Source organism: Ochotona princeps, chromosome 22, assembly GCF_030435755.1.
Source record: "Ochotona princeps isolate mOchPri1 chromosome 22, mOchPri1.hap1, whole genome shotgun sequence".
NCBI classification, from domain to species: domain Eukaryota; kingdom Metazoa; phylum Chordata; class Mammalia; order Lagomorpha; family Ochotonidae; genus Ochotona; species Ochotona princeps.
The window spans coordinates 36,760,219-36,783,051 of record NC_080853.1 but is presented as its reverse complement, the minus strand read 5'-3'; the positions used below and the strand labels follow the sequence as shown (position 1 = coordinate 36,783,051).

At 52.0% G+C, this 22,833-nt stretch overlaps 1 protein-coding gene across 1 annotated transcript in view; it reads right to left on the bottom strand.

Moving 5' to 3' along the window:
• The window catches only part of ABHD12 (abhydrolase domain containing 12, lysophospholipase), a 73,059-nt gene extending 50,365 nt beyond the window's left edge, over window positions 1-22,694 (bottom strand). Inside the window, exon 1 of the mRNA XM_058679931.1 lies at window positions 22,422-22,694. Coding sequence (XP_058535914.1) covers window positions 22,422-22,582 — 161 coding nt within the window. The 5' untranslated portion in view covers window positions 22,583-22,694. The remainder of the gene's footprint in view (window positions 1-22,421) is intronic.
• Between the last annotated feature and the right edge of the window lie 139 nt (window positions 22,695-22,833).

Here is a 22,833-nt window from a genome sequence, read left to right as displayed (position 1 = left end):
AGCAAGAAGAGCGCATCCTGCCAGTTTCTCAGGATGTTTTCATCTCTAAGTTTACATGGTGTTTCCCTCCCACCGCTTGGTAAAGCCTCCCTCCTGACCCCTCGTCCCTAGGCAGCCACAGGCCTGCTCTGTGATTACAGATACTTCGAATTTTATAGTTTTACATACATAAAATCTGCTTTGCCTGGCTTCTTTCACTCAATATACATTGAGATTAATATGTTCACTTCTTTTTGCATGTTTTTTTTTTAAAGATTTATTCATTTTGTTACAGCCAGATACACAGAGGAGGAGAGACAGAGAGGAAGATCTTCCGTCCGATGATTCACTCCCCAAGTGAGCCGCAACGGGCCGATGTGCGCCAATCCGAAGCAGGGAACCTGGAACCTTTTCCAGGTCTCCCACGCAGGTGCAGGGTCCCAATGCTTTGGGCCGTCCTCGACTGCTTTCCCAGGCCACAAGCAGGGAGCTGGATGGGAAGTGGAGCTGCCGGGATTAGAACCGGCGCCCATATGGGATCCCGGGGCTTTCAAGGTGAGGACTTCAGCCGCTAGGCCACGCCGCCGGGCCCGTTGCATGGTTTTTTTTGTTGTTGTTGTTCTATTTGAAAGCTAGAGAAGCCCGCCGGCTGCTTCCCAAGCTTGCCACAGACCGGGATGGGTCATGCTGAAGCCAAGAGGCAGGAAACTGATCCTTTGCCTTTGTGGGTGGCTGGCACCCAGTGACTAGAGCCCCCACCCACTGCATGTTAGCAGGAGGCTGGAAACAGAAGCCAGGACTTCACACAGGCACTGGGGGCTGTGTGCAGGACACTGCCTCTCCTCCCTCTAGCCACTGTGATCCCAGACTGAGCTCTGCGACCCTGGCTTTGGGCTGTCCTAGCCTGGCCTGACTCAGGCACTTGGGTAGTGAATTAGCAGATGGAAGATCCCTCTTCATCTGTCTGCCTCTTAAATCAAAATGAAAGTTAAAAACAAACTTAATCTTTGAGGGCAATTCTAGGTCCATAACAAAATCAGAAAGGTACAGAGATTTCCGATATACCACTTGCCCCATACCTGCCTCACCTCCACCTAAATTGCAGCCGGCAATCCTTCCCTGACACCTCATTATCGCTCTGGATTACACTAGGATTCACTCTGGCTATTGCTACTGTATGCTACGAGTTTTTCACAAGTGGATCATAATATGTATTCACCACTACAGTGTCATCCAGAATAATTAGCTGTCATAAAATCCTTTGCTGGGCGGGCATTGTGGCATGGAGTCAAAGCTGCTATTATGCAGGCATCCCACACGGGTGCCAGCTGAGTCCCAGCTTCTGCTTCTTTTTTTTGTTTTTTAAGATTTGTTTATTTTTATTGCAAAGTCAGATATACAGAGAGGAGGGGAGACAGAGAGGAAGATCTTCCGTCCGATGATTCACTCCCCAAGTGACCGTAATGGCCAGTGCTGCGCCAATCCGAAGCCGGGAACCAGGAACCTCTTCTGGGTCTCCCACGCAGGATGCAGGGTCCCAAGGCTTTGGGCCATCCTCAACTGCTTTCCCAGGCCACAAGCAGGGAGCTGGATGGGAAGTGGAGCTGCCGGGATTAGAACCGATGCCCATATGGGATTCCAGTGTGTTGAAGGCAAGGACTTTATCCGCTAGGCCACTGCGCTGGGCCCCCAGCTTCCACTTCTGCCCAGCTGCCCACTGACGGCCTGATAAAGCAGTGGACAAGTGCTGGTGTCCTGCCCTATCTGGGAGACCTGGCTGAAGCGCCCTGCTCCTGCTTCAGCCTGGTCCAGCCCTGGCTGCTACAGCCACTTAGAGTGAACCACCACATGGAAGACAGCTCTCTTATAAATCAAACTCTCTATTCTTGGTTAATTCCTTTTTAAATAAAGATTTCTTTTTATTGGAAAGGCAGATTTACAGAGGAAAGCAGACAGAGAAAGATCTTTCATCTGCTGGTTCACTCCCCAAGTGGCCGCAATGGCTGGAGCTGAGCCAATCCAAAGCCAGGAGCCAGAGCTTTGTTCAAGTCCCCCACAAGGGTGCAGGGTCTAAGGCTTTGAGGCCATGCTCCACTGCTCTCACAGACTTTAAGCAGGGAGCTGGATCAGAAGCAAAGCAGTTGGGACATGAACTGGCACCCATATGGAATGCTGGCACTTGCAGGCTGAAGATTCACCAGTTGAGCCACTGTGCTGGCCCTTAGTTAATTCCCTTTCATTAGTAAGAAATAATCCATTTATGGATACAGCACAAATTGCTCTTCTGTATTTATTGTTCGTGCACATCTGGGTTTCTCCAAGGTTTGTCTGTTATAGGTTAAAGTTACTACAAACATTCGAACTCCAGTTTCTGTTCCCCTGATCTCAGCTCCGGCCTTCACTGGAGCCTCACTTTGGGTTTAACTTGCTTTCCTTCCTCTGGTTTTCTGACGTCGAGGCTGATGTCATTCAGGGGAGACCCTTCTCTTCTGCCAATGGCATCCGGGGCTGACCAGGTTCCCCCAAAGTTCTCGAGGCCTGTGTCCCACGTGTCTGTGTTTCTGTTCTGTGTGAACTGCCTGCTGACTTCTGGTTTCCTCTTTGACCCACGGCTTGGGCAGAGGTATTCTGTTTAGTTCCCAGCTACTCGGGGGCTTCCCAGAGAGCTTTCCTTCACTGATTTCAAACTGAATTGCTTAGGGTTAGAGAACAGGTGCCGTACGACTTAAACCTTTTTGAGATCCTGACACTTGTCCTGTGGCCCGGATCGGGGTCCGCACCGTGAATGTGTGTGAGGACAATGTGTCCCTGCTGGGCCTGGGTGTCCATCAGGTCAGGCTGCCAGACGGCGGCATCTGGGCTGCTCCTTCCATCACTCGCTGACAGGGAGCTCAGACCTCTGACTGTAACCGTGGATGTGTCCAGCCCTCTTAACAGCTTTGTGGAGACTGAAGCAGCAAGTATATATAACTTCTGCTTCATGAACTGATCCCTTCACTTTGCCAAATGTGTCATGTTCATTTCTGGAAACACAAAGGCAGAAAGCTCATGGAAAATGGAATTAAAAGATGTTGCAGAGAAAATTTTTTTGAAGTGTACACAATGGATTGATTATCTCATCATGCGTGTTTTCCGTTAACTTCTTGAAGACCCCCTCATATAACATGTTAACGCCAGAACATAACCAAGGGGTCTATATTAACATCAGACGAAGCAAACTGCAAAGAATATGACAGTGCTTGAAAAAGTTCATGCAAAGCAGAACTGGCAAGATATTTTACACCCAGTAAGATTTGACAAATCAATTTTTCCATTAACTTTTTCGCAAGCTCTCATAATGTTTGCTTCTGTGTGGGACATGGCCATCTCAACAGACAAGCAAAACACTCCCTCCAGGTCAAGGGTTTAGGGGAATTTGTTATAAACCCATCTTAAAGGCTTGCCTTAAGGTTACTAGCATCTGTCTCCAGCAGATTCTGTGTCGGTGCGAAATGACAAAAGTTTACACATAAGAGCATTCCAAGAGTAGAGCTGTGAGGCCCGGTGTAATAGCATAGCAGCTAAAGTCCTCACCTTGAATGCACTGGGATTCCATATGGGCGCCGGTTCTAATCCCAGCAGCTCCACTTCCCATCCAGCTCCCTGCTTGTGGCCTAGAAGGCAGTCGAGGATGGCCTAAAGCCTTGGGACCCTGCACCCGAGTGGGAGACCTGGAGGAATTTCCTGGCTCCTGGCTTTGGAATCGGCTCAGTTCAGCCATTGCGGCCACTTGGCAAGTGAAACATTGGATGGAAGATCTTCCTCTCTCCTCCTCTGTATATCGGCCTTTCCAATAAAAATAAATAAATCTTAAAAAAAAAAAAAGAGCAGAGCTGTATTTCTTCCTTTCCAGTCTATATGCAGCTGTCATAACTGCATTTTAAAATTTTAATAAAACCCATGATAATTTCTGGTTATTTTTAAAATGCTGAAGATGCTTTCAGGTGATTTGTAGAGACTTATATTTTCAGCCAGTATACTATTTTTCTGCCTGGAGGCCATCCTTCAACAGTGCTTAGAGTTCCGCTTCAGTATTGAGTGTCTTTCAGCAACCCCCTCAACCTTTGCATTTGTTATGATTTCAAAGACTTGGCTCTCCAAACACCAGTAAACACTGGAACAGCAAGCTCGTGGGTTCACGGCTACCGGGCTTAACGTTCAGGGCTGAGGGGCTAGGGGTGGTCTTCGGGTCCCTGGGTCTTGCGCGTGGGAGGAGGCTCTGCACAGGGCACGCCTCCTGTTCTGGCTTGCCTTGTGATCCTCCATCTTCTTCATCAGATGCCAGGCTGTGGGTTCACCTCATCTGGGCAGTGAGCCTCCTCCCTGCTCGGGGACTTTTCCTGGTATTCTGGTTAAAGTCAGAACAATGCAATACAGTGAAGATATATTTTTATTTTCTGTTGGAGACGTGGCAGGCACACGTCTCTTGTCGCCCTCTGGTCCGGGTGATCTGCCTGTGCGGGGCCTTGGGGCAGCTCTGTCACCGTCACTATGCAGGGATCCATGACCTTCCCAGCAGTGGGCTCACAGTGCAGGGCTGGCCAAGCATGGAACCCTCACCACTGCCTGCTCACACTGCTGCCTGGCTCCCCTGCCCTCCTTCTTTGGGGATTACAGTCACCCACATGACAAGCAGCCTCAGCCTGTCCTCAGCTGCATGATGCTTTTGAAAATGGTTTTGTTCTGTTTTTTTTTTTTCCATCCCCATAGTTTATGCTGGGTAATTGAGTCTTTTCTCTTTCGGCATCTGATACGTCATTTAACACCATCAATGTATCTTTCACCTCGCACAATATGGCTTCCATCTTTAGAAAGCCGATTTGGGCAATTTTCAGGGAAGTTTTCAATTTTCCACAACTCTTTAAAAAAGGGGAGGGGGGAGAGGAACAGCAATGATAGCCTAGTGGCTAAGTCCTCACCTTGCATGTCTGGGATCCCATATGAGCACCGGTTTGTGTCTTGGCTGCCCCACTTCCCATCCAGCTCCCTGCTTGTGGCCTGGGAAAGCAGAGGAGGATGGCAGAAGCCTTGGGACCCTGCCCCCGCGTGGGAGACCTGGAGGAGGCTCCCGGCTTCAGGCTGGCTCGGCTCCAGCCATTGCGGTCACTTGGGGAGTAAACTGGAAGACGGAAGCTCTTTCTCTCTTAAATCTGCCTCTCCAATAAAAATAAACCTTTTAAAATAAATACAAAAAAAAAGAGGATAAGAGCAGAAAATCACAGAGCGGGAGATGTGGGCTGGTGGGAGTTTGGGGGAGAGGGGAAGAGAGGGAGGGAGGGAGGGAAAGTTATCTTTCACTCTGCAAATGGCCACAGCAGCCAGCGGAAGGCAGGAGCCAGGACTTCATGGCTCTCCTCCCACGTGGTGGAAGGGCACAGATACCTGGTGCCTTCCCTGGCACGGGAGCAGGGAGCTGCACTCCAACCAGCACTCCACTATGGGAAGGCAGCACTGAAACCAGTGGTTTAACCCTCTGCACCATGACACTGCTCTCATCTCCCTGATTTCATGAACTCCTTGAACATATGAAACATAATTACACTGACGGCTTTAATGTTCTCTATTTAAAAAAAAAAAAAGATCTATTTATTTTCATTGCAAACTCAGATATACAGAGAGGAGGAGAGACAGAGAGGAAGATCTTCCATCTGATGGTTCACTCCCCAGGTGGAATAGAACCTGCGCCCATATGGGATCCCAGCATGTTCAAGGTGAGGACTTAGTTGCTAGGCTACCGCGCCTGACCCAATGTCTTCTGCTAACCCTAATGCGACAGTTGTACATGATCATTTTCCCATCTTTTGCAGGTCTGGTGCTACTAGGGCTGTGTCCCACATCCGTACGTCAAAGTCTTGAGGCCCAGAACGTCAGAATACTACCAAGGAAGTGCTTCCAGTAACACAGGCCCATTAGGGCGCTCCCTCACCCAGGGGACCAATCCTCACAAGATGAAATCTGGAAAGAGACACACACGGTCACAAGATCACTGCACTGAATGCATTTTGAATTCTGTGCGTTTCGCTTTGCCAGGTGAATACAGTCCTACTCCTGCCAGCAGTACTGAGCCCTGCGCTGGGACACAGACGGTCTGGTCCTTCTGATCCTGCCCGTGCTCAGATGGGTGGGTCTGGTTATTCTGCAGTGAGAAGGGTGCCGTTCCTCAGTGTTCGACGCGCTGTCCCGTGAAGAATGGCCCAGCTGTACAAACGGCGTGTCTGCCCCCTGCTCTCACAGGGCAGGTGCTTCCTCAGGCTCGGCCAGCTCCCCACACGCTCACACGTGAGCTCTCACAGAATCCCTGGGAAGCGCTCCCTGCACGCTCTCTTCTGGGACCCTTCCCCACAAGCTTGAGCCATCAGGATCTCCCCAGCCTTAGGCCACCTGCCAGGCTCTGCACTCACCGGCTACATTTCCCTCCCTCTGCCCAGGGCCCCCGCGGGGCTCACCGCACACACCCGCCACCTCTCACAGCTTACACCCATGGCTGTCTCAGGCCCAGTTTTGCTAGCTTGTTCCCCGTGCTTCGTCTACTCTTTCTGTTACTGTTATTTTGCTATTTCACGGAAGATTTTCATCATGACTCCATTCGGGTCAGAGGTAAAAGTTCTCGATTTCACTGAATGTCTTCATCATTGGTTTTCAGCAATTCCTCAACCAAAACTGTAGAGACAAAAATGCTTCATCATTTGTTTCCATTGCGCTCCCACAAAACAGACAAAAGGCTAAACAGCTGGACTATCCTCAGTTTCTAGGTGTAAATTTTAACACTAACAATCTTACTTCAACGAAGGCAGTGTTGGGAATGACTCTCATTCTACAGAATTGGAATCTTTCAGGCCTTACCAAGGCACACAAGAGCAACGCATACATACCCATCCCCGAAGATGAGAAGCCTGCGGACCTCGTCGGCACAGCTCGACAGCTGGGTGCCCTCCCCGAAAAGGCCGTGCCAGTCCCGGGTACAAGCGCATCTCACTGCCATCTTAAGGAGCACACACGCCACATGTCACCACTCGCTTTTCCTTTGGAGCCCTCTCCCACCCACTGAGACATTGTTTTAAAGATTTAATTATTTTTATTGGAAAGGCAGATATACAGAGAGAAGAGACAGAGATCTTTTTTATATTTATTTTTTATATTTTTTTATATTTATTTATGTGCCGCCGTTTTTTTTTTCCTTTAAAAGAATGTAAGCTCCAAACTGCTATCGTGCCACTCTTGCACATTCTGTCAACATCTCCCAGCCTTTAGCAAAGGCCAAATGGAAAGAACGGATTGCTAAATGAAAGACTGCATGAGCAGTATTCTCAATACGCGCCACACCGTGAACGGCAACTGCCTGTCAACTCTGTGCGAAACTGTCAATACTGGAAAGAGGGACAGAGTGAGAGTGGTGGTCCTGCCGCTTGCCCTGATGAGGGAACTGCAGCTGGGGTCTCCCTGCTCAGCTTCCTCTTCAGGGACCAGGCTGGCAGGCTCCCAGCTGGCCTGCACTGCTGCCACACAGCTCCTTCCTGCTGCAGCCCTCAGCCAAGTCCCAACGGCCCACAAACACAGGCTCCCTCTTTGCTTCCCATCGGCTCCGCGATGACGTGCTGTGTGCAAGTGTCCCGTGTCTCAAAGCTGCGGGGATTTCTTTATTGTCTATTCCTACGCAGTCCAGCTGGCATTTGGCATTGCATCCCGTCAAGGAAGGAAAGAGTAAAAGACAGTATACACTGGAGACAATTAGCAAAGAAAAGTATCAAAGCAACAAAGGAATATTCAAGAAAAAAAAAAAAAACCGTAAAGGGCCCAGTGTGGTGGCCTAGCAGCTAGGCCCTTGCCTTGTATGGGCTGGGGTCCCATATGGGCACCAATTCTAATCTCAGCAGCCCTACTTCCCAACCAGCTCCCTGCCTGTGGTCTGGGAAAGCAGTCAAGGATGGCCCAAAACTTTGGGACCCTGCACCTGTGTGGGAGACCAGGAAGAAGCTTCTGGCTCCCGGCTTCAAATTGGTGCAGCTCCAGCTGTTGCAGCCGCTTGGGGAGTGAATCATCAGACCGAAGATCTTCCTCTCTGTCTCTCCTCCTCTCTATATATCTGACTTTGTAATAAAAACAAATAAATCTTTAAAAAAAAAAAAAAAAAAGAAAGAAAGCAAGCATTGTCTCCAGCCGTCCCCCTAGTCTCTCTCTGCCATGGCCATCAGCAAAGCATCTGGATGGGGGGTGGGCCATGCTGCAGCACATCAGGCAGATACCACCTGTGGGGCAGCGCTGTGGCACAGGGAGTGGGTAAGGCCGCTGCCTGCAGTGCTGCCATCCCATGAGGGCACTGGTTTGAGCCCCAGCTGCCCCATTACTGATCCAGCTCCCTGCTACACACCTGGGAAAGCAGCAGACGATGGACCAAGCTCATGTGTCCCTGCATCCATAGAAGAGACCCCAACACTCCTGGCTCCAGACAGCTCCAGTTCTGGCTGTTGTGGCCATTTAAGGAATCACCCTGCAGATGAAAGACCTCTCTCTCTCTCTGTATTTCTGCCTTTCATGGAAATAAATGCATTTTAAAGAACCAAAGCATATCTGTCGCCAGTGCGCTCACTTCCTGGCAGAAGCCATGGACTGTCCCAGAAACAGGACAGCGCAGGCCCAGAAGGCTGTGAGGACAGGAGGACTGTCCAGTCACCAGTCCTGCCCCCCTCCAGGAACCTAAGCTACTGCACCTAAGGGGCTGGTGTCCACCCTCAACATTCTTACGTCCCCGTTCCAGATGGTTCAGCCAAGAGATCCTAACCGTGTAGGAGACTCCACTAGTCTGTCAAGAACCTAGGCAATCTGGGCTTTCTCTATCTTAAAGTGTTTGGTCAGGCCTGGCACCTTAGTTGCTAATGTCCTTGCCTTGCACGTGCCAGGATCCCATGTGCCAGTTCATGTTCCAGACAGCTCCACTTCCCATCCAGCTCCCTGCTTGTGGCCTGGGAAAGCAGTCGAGGGACGGCCCAAAGCCTTGGGACCCTGCACCCGTGTGGGAGACCTGGAGGAAGAGCCCCCTGGCTTCGGAATGGCCCAACTCCAGCTCCAGCCATGGTGGCCTTTTGGGGAGTGAAGCAGAGGATGGACAATCTCTCCGTCGTTCTCTGTAAATCTGTCTTTCAAATAAGAATACTTTTTTTTGAAGAATAAACCTAAATTATAGCTGGTCTTTGCTTCAAAGACAGACCCAAACCCTCCCAGGTGACACGTTTGCCATCACCTCCTCGGGCATTTCCACACAAGGTCATTATGACGAAGACGACCAAGTCCTATCAGCCCAGGACCAAGAGTTAGCACTCTGGGCAGTCTGGCTCAAACCCCACCTGATCCCCGGATCTTCATCTCAGAGCCTGGGGCCTTTCCTCCACCTGCACCTCAGCCCGGCCCTCAGCCCCCTCACAGGGGACATTGGGGAGACCCCCATCACAGCTTCGTAGGATGTGACAGCACCTGGATGCACAGAACACAGGGCCAGTCAAGGCGGAGTGGCTTCTCTCGGGAACCACCTCTGTCATCCGTGTCTAAAACACTGTTTCAGCGAGAGGAGTCCCTACCCTGAAGCACCTCTGCTGTGGATGAGAATGAAGCAAGGGGAAGTGAAAGGGCCAGGACCCCCGGCTCTCCCTGCCAACCTCCTGCTCAGCAGACAGCCTCGCTGCTTTAGCCCACTGCACTGTCTACTCACGTGTTTCACTGTCTGCTTCCTGTCTGCCTGGCCTTGGGACTCTGAACCCTGAGCCTTCTCAACAGGCCTAGAAATGCTACCACACCCATGGTCAGTTTTTCCATCTCCTGGATTATGCCCATAGGCACAACATCACCGCTCCAATAATTCCTCTCACTCTCACTACCCTGCCTCCCAACTTCTCTCCACACAGGGAAAGCAGGGGCCAGAAGGCCTGGGAGCTGGCACCCAAGAGCAGAACCAGTCTGAGTCCTGGCTGCTCCACTTCCCATCCAGCTCCTTGCTAATGTGCCTGGGAAGGTAGCAACTGTTGGCAAAAGTACCTTGGCCCCGTCACCTGTATAACAGGAGCCCTGGGTTAAGTTCATGCCTCCTGCCTTTGGCCTGGCCTAGCCCTGGCTGTCGCACTTGTTGGGGAGCCAGGGCAGTCATCTCCCGCTGGCTCTGTATCTTTGCATTTCAAACAAGTCAGTCTTCAAAAACAAACAAACGCGACTTGCATTTCCCCTGAACCTCTCCCTTGAGCCCACTCTGTTAGGATCTTGCTCCAACAGTCCAAGAAGCCACAACTGTCACCAGGAAGCCCAGAGCACCAAACCCAGCACCAATCTCTCTTTCCTCCAGAAAGGCTGCCTCCACTTCTCCCAGCTGTCCTCCTGACCTGCAGTCCACACTCCCGCCAAGGATCCTGAGCCATAGCTTCTTCCTTAGCGTGCAGGCTTCACCTGCAGGGCTGCTTCAGTCTACTGTGCAAATCCAGCACTGTTAGCAGGAGGCTGTGGTCAGACATGGGTCCTACTCCACCAAGGTGTTTAATGGGCACCTCAGTGTATCCAAAGCCAGATTCCTCACTGCCACTTCCCAAAGCACTTGGCTCTTTGCACTGTTGTTCTTGCTTTACACGGTCTCCTCCAGGACTCAGTCAGGAGGTGGATCTAAGAAGGTGGTTAGGACCAGACAGCTCCATGCTCATGGATGGTTAAGCCCGCTGTTTGGGAAATGAGCTGGTTCTCCATGAGCTGGTTCTCCCTGGAGCAACGCCGCAACTCCTCACGACAGTGGCTTCTGCCAGCCATCATGCGGCACAAAGCCCCTCACAGAAGTGGCTGTCCCCTCCTTGAACTTGTCCATCTCCAGGATTGTGCACCAAACAAACTTCTATTATCTACCAAGTGCTGAGTGTCCAATGTTCTGTTAGATAGAGAGAGTACAGATGAGGACAGAAAACCAGTGCTGAGAACTGGGGCAAAGGCAGGCCTGAAAATGTGGAAGTGGCCGTGGGCTGGGTAAGCCGTGGGGGCTGGGGTATCTGTGGTAGATGGCTGGAATGAGTCCATACTGCCATGAGCCGAGCATCGAGGCCAAGTCTGGCGAGGGCTGGGAAGAGGAAGGCTGCAGGGGAAGTCTGGACTCTCCTAGAGGTCATGACCAGAACACTGGTACAGAATACAGCAACAAAGTACCGGGAATTGGAGGAAAGGCTAAGCCTGAGACAGCATGGGCTGAACCGTGTCCTTATCCCAGGGCTTCATGAAACGCAGGAGGTACGAGCCACCAAGGTCAAAGGAGGTCAGTCATTAGCTTTGAAACTTCAAAAAATTTAATACTGTTTACATAATTTAGAGGGAGGCACGCATGTGAAGGTCTCCAGTGAAGTATGGAAGAAGGTGTGCAGGGGCCACTCCTTGCTGTCAAACTATATCAGCACCCAGGGACGGGCACAGCCATTTGATGACCCCTTAAGAGACTGCGTTGTGGGAAGAGTTCCAAGGGTGTTGGGTGGTTCTGATAGCTCTGAAACATTGTCAGCCCCATGCAGCATTCCAAGGTCTACTGCTGACCAAGTCCAGCTCAGTGTGCATTCACAGGCCCAGGAACATATTGTAAACCTTGGCCAAAGGAAAAAAAAAAATCTATTTTTACTGGAAAGGTAGATATACAGAGAGAGGGAGGGAGAGAGGAAGATCTGTCCATTGGTTCACTCCCCAGGGGGCCATAATGGCCGGAGCTGCACCGAACTGAAGCCAGAAGCCAGGAGCTGCTTCCACGTCTCCCATGCGGGTGCAGGGTTCCAAGGCTTTGGGCCGTCCTCCTCTGCTTTCTCAGGCCACAAGCAGGGAGCTGGAAGGGAAGTAGAGCATGTGGGACAGGAACTGGCATCCATATGGGATCCCAGTGCACACAAGGCGAGGACTTTAGTCACTAGGCTACTACACAGGGCCCAAAGTAAATAAATATTAATAAAAAAAAAAAAAAAAGGAGGGGGCTGTTCTTCTTTCCCCTCTGAGGAGGCACTTGACATCCCCTGCTGGCCTAGGTGAGCACGGTGCCCACTGCACAGCCATCAATAACTGAGGAGGCCCAGTCCCAACAACATATACTCCAAGGTCGGACCACACACACTATGAACTTCCCTGTGGCCAAGGTTCGAGTCCAGCCATCTAGGTGAGCTCACCTGGCCTGGGGAGACCTCAGACTTGGACTCGTGTGCACGGGTCAGCACAGGGTCAGGTCTGGCCTGTCACCTGCAGCCACCAACACACATACTGGTAGATGCAGCTGCCTGATCAGTTCTGTCCCCAGGGCCATCTCTCCTGTGAACTGACAGGCACTGCACCTTAGCTCAGCCCAGTCTTCGTGTACCCCTGTGGGTGCCATGGCTTGCTCGAGCCCCAGCAGTCCAGACCCCAGTCCGTCTCTGCACGTGCCAGATGTGCGACAGCTTAGCCCATCTGGCTCTCGTGCACTCCCATGCGTGCTGCAGTTTAGCTCAACCTGACTCGCCCCCAGACCTGGCCCACATTTATGTCAACATGTACTGCTACCTTGACCAGCCCGGCAAGCCCCAGACCTGGCTCTCATGCTCAACAGCAGCAGCTGCAGCCCAGCAGAGGAGAGCTGAGATTTAATATCATTAAGGATGGCGCTGTGTCACAGTAGGGTAAACCTCAGCCTACAGCACCAGCATTCCATATGGGCGCTGGTTCATGTCTTGGCTGCCCCTCTTCTGGTTCAGCTCTACCTGATGGCTCAAGTCTGTGAGCTCCTGCACCCACATGGGGAGGCCTGAAAGCAGATCCTGGCTCTGGCTTCAGCTTGGCTCAGCCCTGGCTAATGTGGCCATCTGTGGAGCAAACCGTGGATGGCAGACCTCTCTCTCCTTCCTCCTCTCTGTAACTCACTCAAATAAAAATAAATAGATAAATTTAAAGAAAAGATTTAATGACATTTCCACTATTTCTTCCTTTTTCTTTTTGAACAGTGAGAGTTATTCCATTCTTGCCTGTTTTTTTTCTTTGGCAGGGTCTGTCCTGGGGTGTCCCACCACTGACAATTTGGAAATAGCTGCTTAATTTTGACTTCACGGACTCTCAGCTGGAGGAAATCTGCCTTAGAATGAGCTGCTCTTTGAAGTTAATGCTGCCAAGAGTCAAAGACCTCTGGGATGACAGTGGGACACCATGGTTTCATAGCCCTTCCTTGAAACTCTCCTGTACATTGCAACACCACCAAGGTGGTCACCAGGAGGCCGGACCTTCAGAGGGGATAAGCTCCTAAGGCTCTACCCAGAGGCTCAGATAACACCATGGTCCCTGGGCGGGGATGGGCCATCCTGGGGTAGACCCGGTCCCCGGGTGGGAGTGGGCCACTCTGGGGTAGACACAGTCTCTGGGCATGAGTGAGCTACCCTGGCGTAGCCACGGTCCCTGGGCGTGGGTGGGCCACCCTGGGGTAGCCACTCCCAAGGCAAGCACTCTCTGGTATGCTCCCGCTCCCACCCCTGCTCCCTGGCCACACGGCGGCACAGCAGGAGCACATTCACCAGGTGTACACCTCCAGGCGTGCAGACTCCAGAAGCGGGAGCAAACGAACTTACACTGCCGCTGAGTGCCCAGCCTGTGGTGCTGTGGCAGGGAACTGACCTCCCTCCCTCAGGGCACGGCTAGGCCACTCTCCTGTTAACTCGGGGAGTGACAGTTACAACTTGACTTCTCTTTACATTCCTTCCATCCCGTCCCCTGTCAATTCTGTTGACAGCTTCTTCAAAGCACACACAGAATTCCACACTTGTCACCTCCACGGCTGCTGCCTGGGCCAAGCCCCCCACCCCTCCATCTTCAGCCTTGACGACCACGGCCCTGCCTGCTCTCCCGACTCTACTGCGCTCCAGTCACAAGGACACACACGTCACTCTTGCTCCGCAGCAGGTGTCCCTAGTCAGGAAGGCCTCTTGCCACTCTGCGGTGGGGCCTTGTCCCGTTCTGCCCCCACCCAGGTCTACTTGCTCCATTCGCGCTCTGAGCGTGTGACATGTCATATATTAGTCTCAGCAAGCAGCATCCCCTGCTGTGGCTCAGAATTCACAGTGCTTCTGTACAGAACAGGCATTCAAGTTTTGTAGAATGAGTTGGGGGAGAAAATATGACTGAATGACCAAACTATACTGCTACAAATGCTCTAACACCAATGATAGGCTCACCATATGTACATATATAAATCCATCACCAGACTTAGAACCTGACTGAGGGGGCCCAGCGTGATAGCGTAGCAGTTAAAGTCCTCGCCTTGAACACACCAGGATCCAATATGGGCACCAGTTCTAGTCCCAGCAGCTCCACTTCCCATCCAGCTCCCTGCTTGTGGCCTGGGAAAGCAGTCGAGGACGGCCCAGAGCCTTGGGACCCTGCACCCGTGTGGGAGACCTGGAGGAAGGTCCTGGCTCCTGGCCTCGGAGCAGCGCAACACTGGCTGTTGCGCTCACATCGACAGAAGATCTTCCTCTCTGTCTCTCCTCCTCTCTGTACATCTGCCTTTCCAATAAAAATAAATTTTAAATATTTAAAATTTATTTATTTAATTAACCTGAGAAGGGAAGAAGTAAATCCTTTTTGACACGAGTCCCCTCAGGACCTCAGTCACAAGTCATGACATGGATTGGCACGTCAGAAGACGAACTGAGTGTTCACTGTTGTGGGCTGTGGAGCTGATTTACATTGCTTTAGCTGAGCACTCAGGAATCAGGCCTAAGGCAGTAGCACCTGGCCTTTGCAGACTCATTGACGTCCTATTGTCCCGTTAATGGGCTTGGGGGGAAGAGGAGATAATATGTAACAAAGAGGCTTTGGAGCAGATGGCTCCCAGCACTTCTACCACCACCATGGTGTCTGTGTGTCGGTGCTTTTCGCTTGGACATTCGCTGTGCCTACTATGCCGGCTCAGCGGAAGAATTCTAATCTGTCCAGGAATTTTCGCTATTGTGAGACTGGCTTTTTACACAATGTGAACTTGGAGGTTAATGTCAATGATAATGTCTTACAAAAGGGCCTTCTATTATTCCTACTGTTTTGGCTGTCCCCATTGACCTTATGCTAATCAAGGGACCTGTATTTAGGGTTTCATTCTTTCCTTAATCTTTAGGTTCTCCTTTTCTTTGTGATACAAGATTAGGTTGTAGGATAAGAATTGTAGCAGGAATTTCTATTGTTTTTGGATAAAGCAGATGGCATGGTTGTTCTTAGAAACACCCACTTGACCATGACGTGGAAAGTCTGAGCCAGAGTTTAACTGATTCTGTATAAATAAAGCGGACGGCCTTATTGCCATGTCCACTATCATCATGGAAACCTAGTGGTCCGTCTCTTTCTTTCTGCGCCTCATCCATGCACCCTTCCCGAGTTCCGAAACCCAGGCTGGAGCTAGACTCCGGCAGTTCACTCTGCCAGAACCTTCCACACACCTGGACCTCCTCCAACTCTCCTCCCACCTCACAAACCAGTGTAGCCCAAGCCACAGAACCCAACAGTACCCACTTGAGAACCAACTCTCCATTCAGTCTTTCGCCTAAAATACACAAACCCTGATACTAAGAACAGATTGGACTAAAGCCTACAGGAGCAGTCCACCTAGATGACCTGGCTGCTCACAGTCCCTCCCTGTACTCAATGCTCCAGATGCTGACCCACGGTTACATACAGACGAGTGGTCACCCACTCTCCATGCTGAAGGGGGTCCATGGCCAGGCACACGCCCACTGACACCCAGGTAGTGTGGCATCAATACCGCATGAAGAGCCCAACTCGGTCCTCCAGCTGTGAAGGGTGTGTGAAGAGCCCTACTCGGTCCTCCAGCTGTGAAAGGTGTGTGAAGAGACTGACTTGGTCCTCCAGCTGTGAAGGGAGTGTGAAAAGCACCGACTTGGTCCTCCAGCTGTGCAGGGTGTGTGAAGAGCCCGACTTGGTCCTCCAGCTGTGAAGGGTGTGTGAAGAGCCTGACTTGGTCCTCCAGCTGTGAAGGGTGTGTGTGAAGAGCCCTACTCAGTCCTCCAGCTGTGAAGGGTGTGTGAAGAGCCCTGACTTGGTCCTCCAGCTGTGAAGGGAGTGTGAAGAGCCCGACTTGGTCCTCCAACTGTGAAGGGTGTGTGAAGAGCCCTACTCAGTCCTCCAGCTGTGAAGGGAGTGTGAAGAGCCCTACTCGGTCCTCCAGCTGTCAGGGCTGCGTTAAGCATCTTCCCTGCAGCCTTTATCTTGCTGGGAAGTCTCTACAGGGAGGAGGAGGAGTCTGGGCCAAGGTCCTGTCCTCACTGCTGCCGGCACACACGACAAGGTGACCGTGCCCTTGCTTCTTTGCAAAGCTGTTTCCTGAGTGTCTCAGAGCTGTCTACCCAAACATACCTCTCACAGGTTAGGCCTGTCTGTCACCATCACCACCCTAAGAGAAGCATGCCCTTTGGGAAGGAGGGTGTGTGCAGACAAAGGAACTTTGAACCAGAGACACAGGACTCAAAGTCCAAACCCAGAACACTGGGGTTTAGGGTTCCAAGTTCCTGGTTGGGATATGGGCACCACACAGAAGGAAGTGGACTCAGCGGTGGGGGGGTGGTACCACAACCAGGGCCCGTTCCTTGTCACAGTGTCGGCACACTCTGTCCTTGAGGCAAAGCAGACTTCCCAAAAGCTGGCTCAGACCTCAGTATCCCCCTCCTAATCTATGCAGGATGAAAGAAGCCATCGGGCAGGGGAGGCTGGATGGCGGAGAACAGACAGTGCCCTCAGCCCGCCCCATGGCAGCCTTCACGGATCAAGGAAGAACTGGGGGCCATGACTGTGCTCTCTGGTATCCGCAGGGAGGAGAACCTGGCTCATGATCCCTGCAGATCCTGCACAGCTGGCCTGTGGGCGGCAGGGGAAGCGTGAGGCAGCTGATTGAGACACACAGACCCTGAACGCTCACGCTCACTGTCCCAGGGTCCCTGTACACTGTGTGCGCCTTCAGGGCACAGTTCCCAACACCAGGCAACTGAGAGGAAGACCAAAGGCCCGCCAGCACATCCCCACGGCAGAATGACTACGCGCTCTCTTCTCAAGGAGTTTGGACTTGCTGTGTGAGAATCAGACAAATGACCACCTTTAGAATCCACCTCCTGGGGTCGGCAGAGTATGCTAACCCCCAACCCCCCGCCTGCAGCCTCCACATCCCGTATGGGCACTTCCAATCCAACTCCCTGTCAACAGTCTAGGAAAGCAGCGGAGGGTGGCTCAAGGGCTTGGATCCACGCACCATGTAGACTCTTCTCTGGAAGGACCGGAAGAGCTGGCTACTCAGGGCTCACATTCCTGCCAGGGAGGGTGGCCGGCGGCTGCCCCTCTGAACAGGCAGCCAGGGACAGGGACAGGGGACAGCTCGCCTTTTGGGTGGGTGACTGGATCCCTATAAATGTTGCACTCCACCTTTCAGTTTATATATCAGATGCATCCTGAGCTAGCCAGGAGCCAGGAAACGTGAAGAGAAAGCCTGATTATGGAAGCTCAGGAACTCGCCCCAGATACAGAGCGAACGAGCTGGATTAGGTGGACAATTTTCTATGAACAGCTAAGTCAGCAAAACCGAATACGGAAGCAGAGAGCCAGCCTGAGGTGGCCAGTGCGCTACAGATGCTGTAATCCTCGCCTGTCGAATTCGCCAAAAGCACCAGGCTCAGGGAACCAGGCAAGGGAATTCTACCAACTTCTAAAGAAACTGGTCATTTTAAAAATATTTAAACTGGCAGGCCAAGCGTTGTGGCCTAGCAGCTAAAATCTTCGCCTTGAACACACCAGGACCCCACATAGGCGCTGGTTCTAATCCCGGCAGCTCTACTTCCCATCTACCTCCCTGCTTGTGGCCTGGGAAAGCAGTTGAGGACGGCCCAAAGCTTTGGGACCCTGCACCCACATGGGAGACCCAAAGGAATTTCCTAGCTCCTGGCTTCGGATCGGTGCAGCACCAGCCGTTGCAGTCACTTGGGGAGTGAATCATCAGATGGAAGATCTTGCTCTCTGTCTCTTCTCCTCTCTGTATATGTGACTTTGTATAAAAATGAAAATAAATCTTTACATAAATAAACAAATCTTATTAAAAATATTTAAACTGGCTAAAGCAGAGAAAGAACACTTCCTAAAGCCTCTGCAAATATTAATTTGGTAAAGATAGCACTTTTAAAAAGCACAGACTACTTTAACAAATGTAAACTATTCCTAAATAAAATACTAACATATGCTGGTTGTGCAAGAGAATTCACCCTAGGAATGAAAAAGATGACTCCATACTACAAAATCTACTACTCTAATGTAACATATGATCTTGCCACGGAACTTACACAGGCATCAAAAACTAACCGCTAACTCCAGGGCCGGTGAGGTGGGCAATGCCACGCCTGCAATATTGGCATCCCATATGGCGCTGGCTATGTCCCTCTGCTCCACTTCTGCTCCACCATCCTGATAATACGCCTGAGAAAGCAGCAGCACGCAGCCCAGGTGCTCAGCCCCTTTGTGCCCAAGGGGAAGGAAAACAAGAAGCTCTTGGCTCCTGCTTTGCCTGGCCAGTGCTGGCTGTTATGGCCAACTGAGGTGTGAACCAATGTCCTGACACCCTCTCTTTAACTCTGCCTTTCCGATAAAGACAATGAATGAAATGAAAAGAGAAGACGAGAAGAAAAATTGAGGGCAAGTATTTAGCCTAACAGCTTACAATGCTTTGGACACTATATTCACTTTAGAATGTCTGGCTTTGATACTTGGCTCCTCCTCCAGCCTCCAGCTTCCTGACAACACGGGCCCCTGGAGGCAGCAGTGACGGCTCAGGGAACTTGTTGCCCATCCCTCATGCTGAGACCTGGATGTGTTCCTCCCTCCAGCTACTGGACATTTAGGGAGTGAACCAGTGGATGGAAGTTTGCTCTATTTGTCTCTCATTTTCTCTGCTTCTCCAATAGAAACAACACAGTCCTTGTAAAACAAAATAACCAGTATGAGACTTAACAGCAGAAACAAAAGAACTAGTCAAAGATGTTCTGGAAATGCAATGCAACCAGAAGAGACAAAAATTGGAAACCAAGGGACAAATGAGTGTTCATAGTGACATGATAGTGTGTACCTGGAAAACTCCAGAAAATCAACTGCAAAAACTACTAGAAACAATAGTTAGTGTTGCTACAAAATTAATGCGCACAACTAGTTAAGAATATGCAGCAACAAAAGATCCTATTCTCAATCACAAAAAAAAAAAGAAAGAAATGAAACTCGCTAGGAATAAACTTTAAAAATGTAGAGAATTTTGCAACAAACCAACTGCAAAGAAAGACATTTCTAAGAGAACCTGAGAAATGTGTATGTCCACTGGCCAGCAGGTAACACTAGTATTAAGCAGTCAGCTATTGACACAGATAAACAGCATTACAGTTACATATTCAATAAGCCCTTATTTACTCCAACTACAATGTGGAGTATTAATGAATGAAATACTTCATATGAAAATATTCCAGTCCCCAACTCTACCAAAGTAAAGAGTAGGAGGTATAGAACAATTCAAGATGTGCTAAACAGAAAAGCTGTTGAAATGAAACTGTGACATACGCCTGGATATTGATTACACTGTCTTCTTTTGTCTATATGAAAACGCCCCAAATAAACAAGCTTAAAGGTGAGTCACAGCGGATAGAGGCGACTGTAAGCTGCACAGTAGGCTTACAGAACACACAGAAATGCCACCCAGCAAGTAATGCGAAGCACTGACAAATACCACTTTCATGAACTAGGTCAGAATGTGTAGTCACACACATTAGTAAAGGTGGGGGTGGCAGACAGTAGGAGTGCCAGTCACTGCCAACCTCCTTGGAATCTGGCTTTACCTCTCACAGTTACAAACACACGACCCCCGCCCATCATTCTGCGCCCAGGAATGGACCCCGCAGTGTTCACTCACTCGGCAAGTGTCTCCCATCAGGCACTGGAGGTGCAGAGACCCTATCACACATTGGAGGTGCAGAGATGGAGAAAACAACATCCCACTCTCAGACTGCTCTGTGGAACAGGGACAGCCGGAACACAAGGACGCTGGTCCTTGGTCAGGCGAGCGACCATGCAGACAGGGTTCAGAGGTTGGGGTACCTCTGAGTGGTGACATCACAGCAGAGCTTTGCTGCAGGCAAATGCATGGACAGTGGGGCAGACCAGGGCAGCAGTAAAACCTCACTGTGGTGCTCGCATGCCAAGCTGGAGTGCCTGGGCTCAAGACCAGAATGGGCTCTCCTGAGGCCAGCTTCCCACTGACACACAGCATGGGGGGCAGGTGACAGCACCCGGCCACAAGAGACCCTGGTTCCTGCCTGACTCAGTCGTGGCTGCTACAGGCACTAAAGTGCATTAGGGAACAGAGCAACTCTGGTTCTCTCTTCCCTCCTGTTTTCCCACTTCTCTGTAACAAATCTGAAAAAGTTTAAAAAAAAAAAACTACCCAGAAGTTAAGTCAGTCTGAGGGCAGGCACAGTAGCGCAGCGGGTTAGGCTGTCATCTGCAACATTGGCAGATCCCATGTGGGCATCAGGTTTGACTCCCGGGTGCTTTACTGCAGATCCAGCTTCCAGATGCCAATGCCTGGGAAAGCAGCACAAAATGGCCCAACCCTAGCGTGCAGTCATCTGTGGAGTAAACAAGTGGATGGAAGCTCTTCTTTCTCTAACCATGCCTTTCAAATCAATACACAAACGTTAAACGGAAGTGTTAGAAAGTCCATCTGGATTAGAGCAGTGAGTACTGGAGACTGGCAGTGGTGGGCAGGGGCATCTGCGAGTCAGTCAAAAAGGCAGGTTGCGGCGTCCCCAGCACGGAGGGCACCTGCAGCTCACAGCAACACAGGACGCTCCGTGTGAGCATCTGCAGGCAAGGCAGGGGACGCCGACTGCCCGACAGAGGTTCACAGCGCTGTGCCCGGGGCTGGCCCGACACAAACTCAGCCTTCCTCCCCTGCGACCGGCCGAGCTCCCTCACAGCCTTTTGTTTACTTACCCAAAGGATACCTGCATTACTTGATTGTTTCACATCAAATCAAATTAGTCACATCCTTTATAACAGCGCACACTTTCAGGAACGTGCCAGGTCAGCATCAAAGATCACTGTGCATAACAATTGGATTTTTTTTTTTCCAAAGAAAGAACTTTCTCACTGATCTAGGAGCTATGCCAGGCCTGTCAGTAAAAGCGCATGAGAGCTAACCACGAGTTCGGAAGGCAGACAAGCCTCCCCACAGCCAGAAGCAGCCAGTTCCCTAAAAACACACACCGAGGAGTCGCTACCTCGCTTCGAAGATGCCCACCCCAAAACCACCCCACCTCGTGGCAGCACCGACAGCCCACTCCCATTCCTGGGCATCTCTGGCTGTGTCTCTGAGGCCACCAAGTTGAAACACAGTGGGCACACATTTTGCAAGGAAGTGACGTGTCCACGGACAGCACTCCAGATGACCCCAAGGACTCCACCACAATCCTTGTAAACACTTCACAGAACTTCTTGCAACAGCCCTGGGAATATCTAAGCTTCCACAAACAGCCAGACACACAAGAAACCAGCAGGCAGGGAGAGAGTACGCCTGTCCCTGCAAAATATGCTCTTGGCTCAGTTTTGAAGTCAGCTTTACATAACAACACTCCTGTCCTTCCCCCAGGAAAAACACTTCAAACACACGCAGACACACACGTCTCCAGAGGTCCACAGGGACGCCCACGAGGCTTCAGACGCCCAGCCACCTGGCTGCGAACACAGGTTCTCCTCCTGCAGCCAGGATGCAGGCGGCGCATCCTTCAGCCACCTCGGGCCACGCAGATGGTCCACGCCCGACTCTGGCCTGGAGGTCCAGCGGCCAGCCCGGGTGGACAACTCCGCACACGGCGGCCCAGTGTGTGGGGGGGTCCTCGGGCAGAACGGGCCCAAAGACCCCTCCGCCCAGGGAACCCTGAACCCACACGCTTGGGAGGCTCGTGAGGTCACGACTCGGGGTCCCTGCACTTACTCTGGAAGGGGGTCACTTTGCTGACCGGAGCCAGGGGAGGGAGAGTGTAAGGGCCCGCAGCGGGCACCGAGGACGCGCGGAGGAGTCAAGGGATGGAGGAGCCAAGGGAGGGGACCCGGTGCGAGAGGGATGGGACGGGGACACTGGGGATGAAGACACTGGGGACAGCGGGATGGGGACGAGGACACCGAGGACGGGGACACTGAGGACGGGGACACTGAGGACGGGGACACCGGGTCCAAGTGGGATGGGGACACCGGGTCCTAGCGGGATGGGGACAGGGACCCTGGGGACGAGGACACTGAGCACGGGGACACTGGGGACGGGGACACCGGGTCCGAGCGGGCTCCCCTGTGCGTCCCGCGCGGCGGCTCACCTGCCCAGCGGCCGCTTCATGCCCGCGTCGGCTGCGCTGCGCGGCTCCGCCGGCCCCTGGCCCGCAAAGCGCGGAGTCGGCTTCAGGCGGCTGTCGGCGTCCAGCGCCGCCGCGGCGCAGCGCTCATGCTCCAAGGCGACGGGCTCGGTCCGCTTCCTCATCCCGCCGCCCACGGCGCCCGCCCGCCTCCGCCAGCCTCGCCGCAGCCGCGGGCACCCGGCAGCCTGCAGCCCTCACATCGCAGCGCAGGCCCCGGCGCCGGAGACGGCCCTGCGCCGGCCGGGCCGGCAGCCAATCAGCGCCCGGCGCCGCGGCTAAGCTCCGCCTCACTCCGCCCGCGGTCCGACTCCCGGGCGCCTGCAAGGCCAATAAGCGCCCTACACTGCGGCCAGGCCCCGCCCCGCCCGCGGCC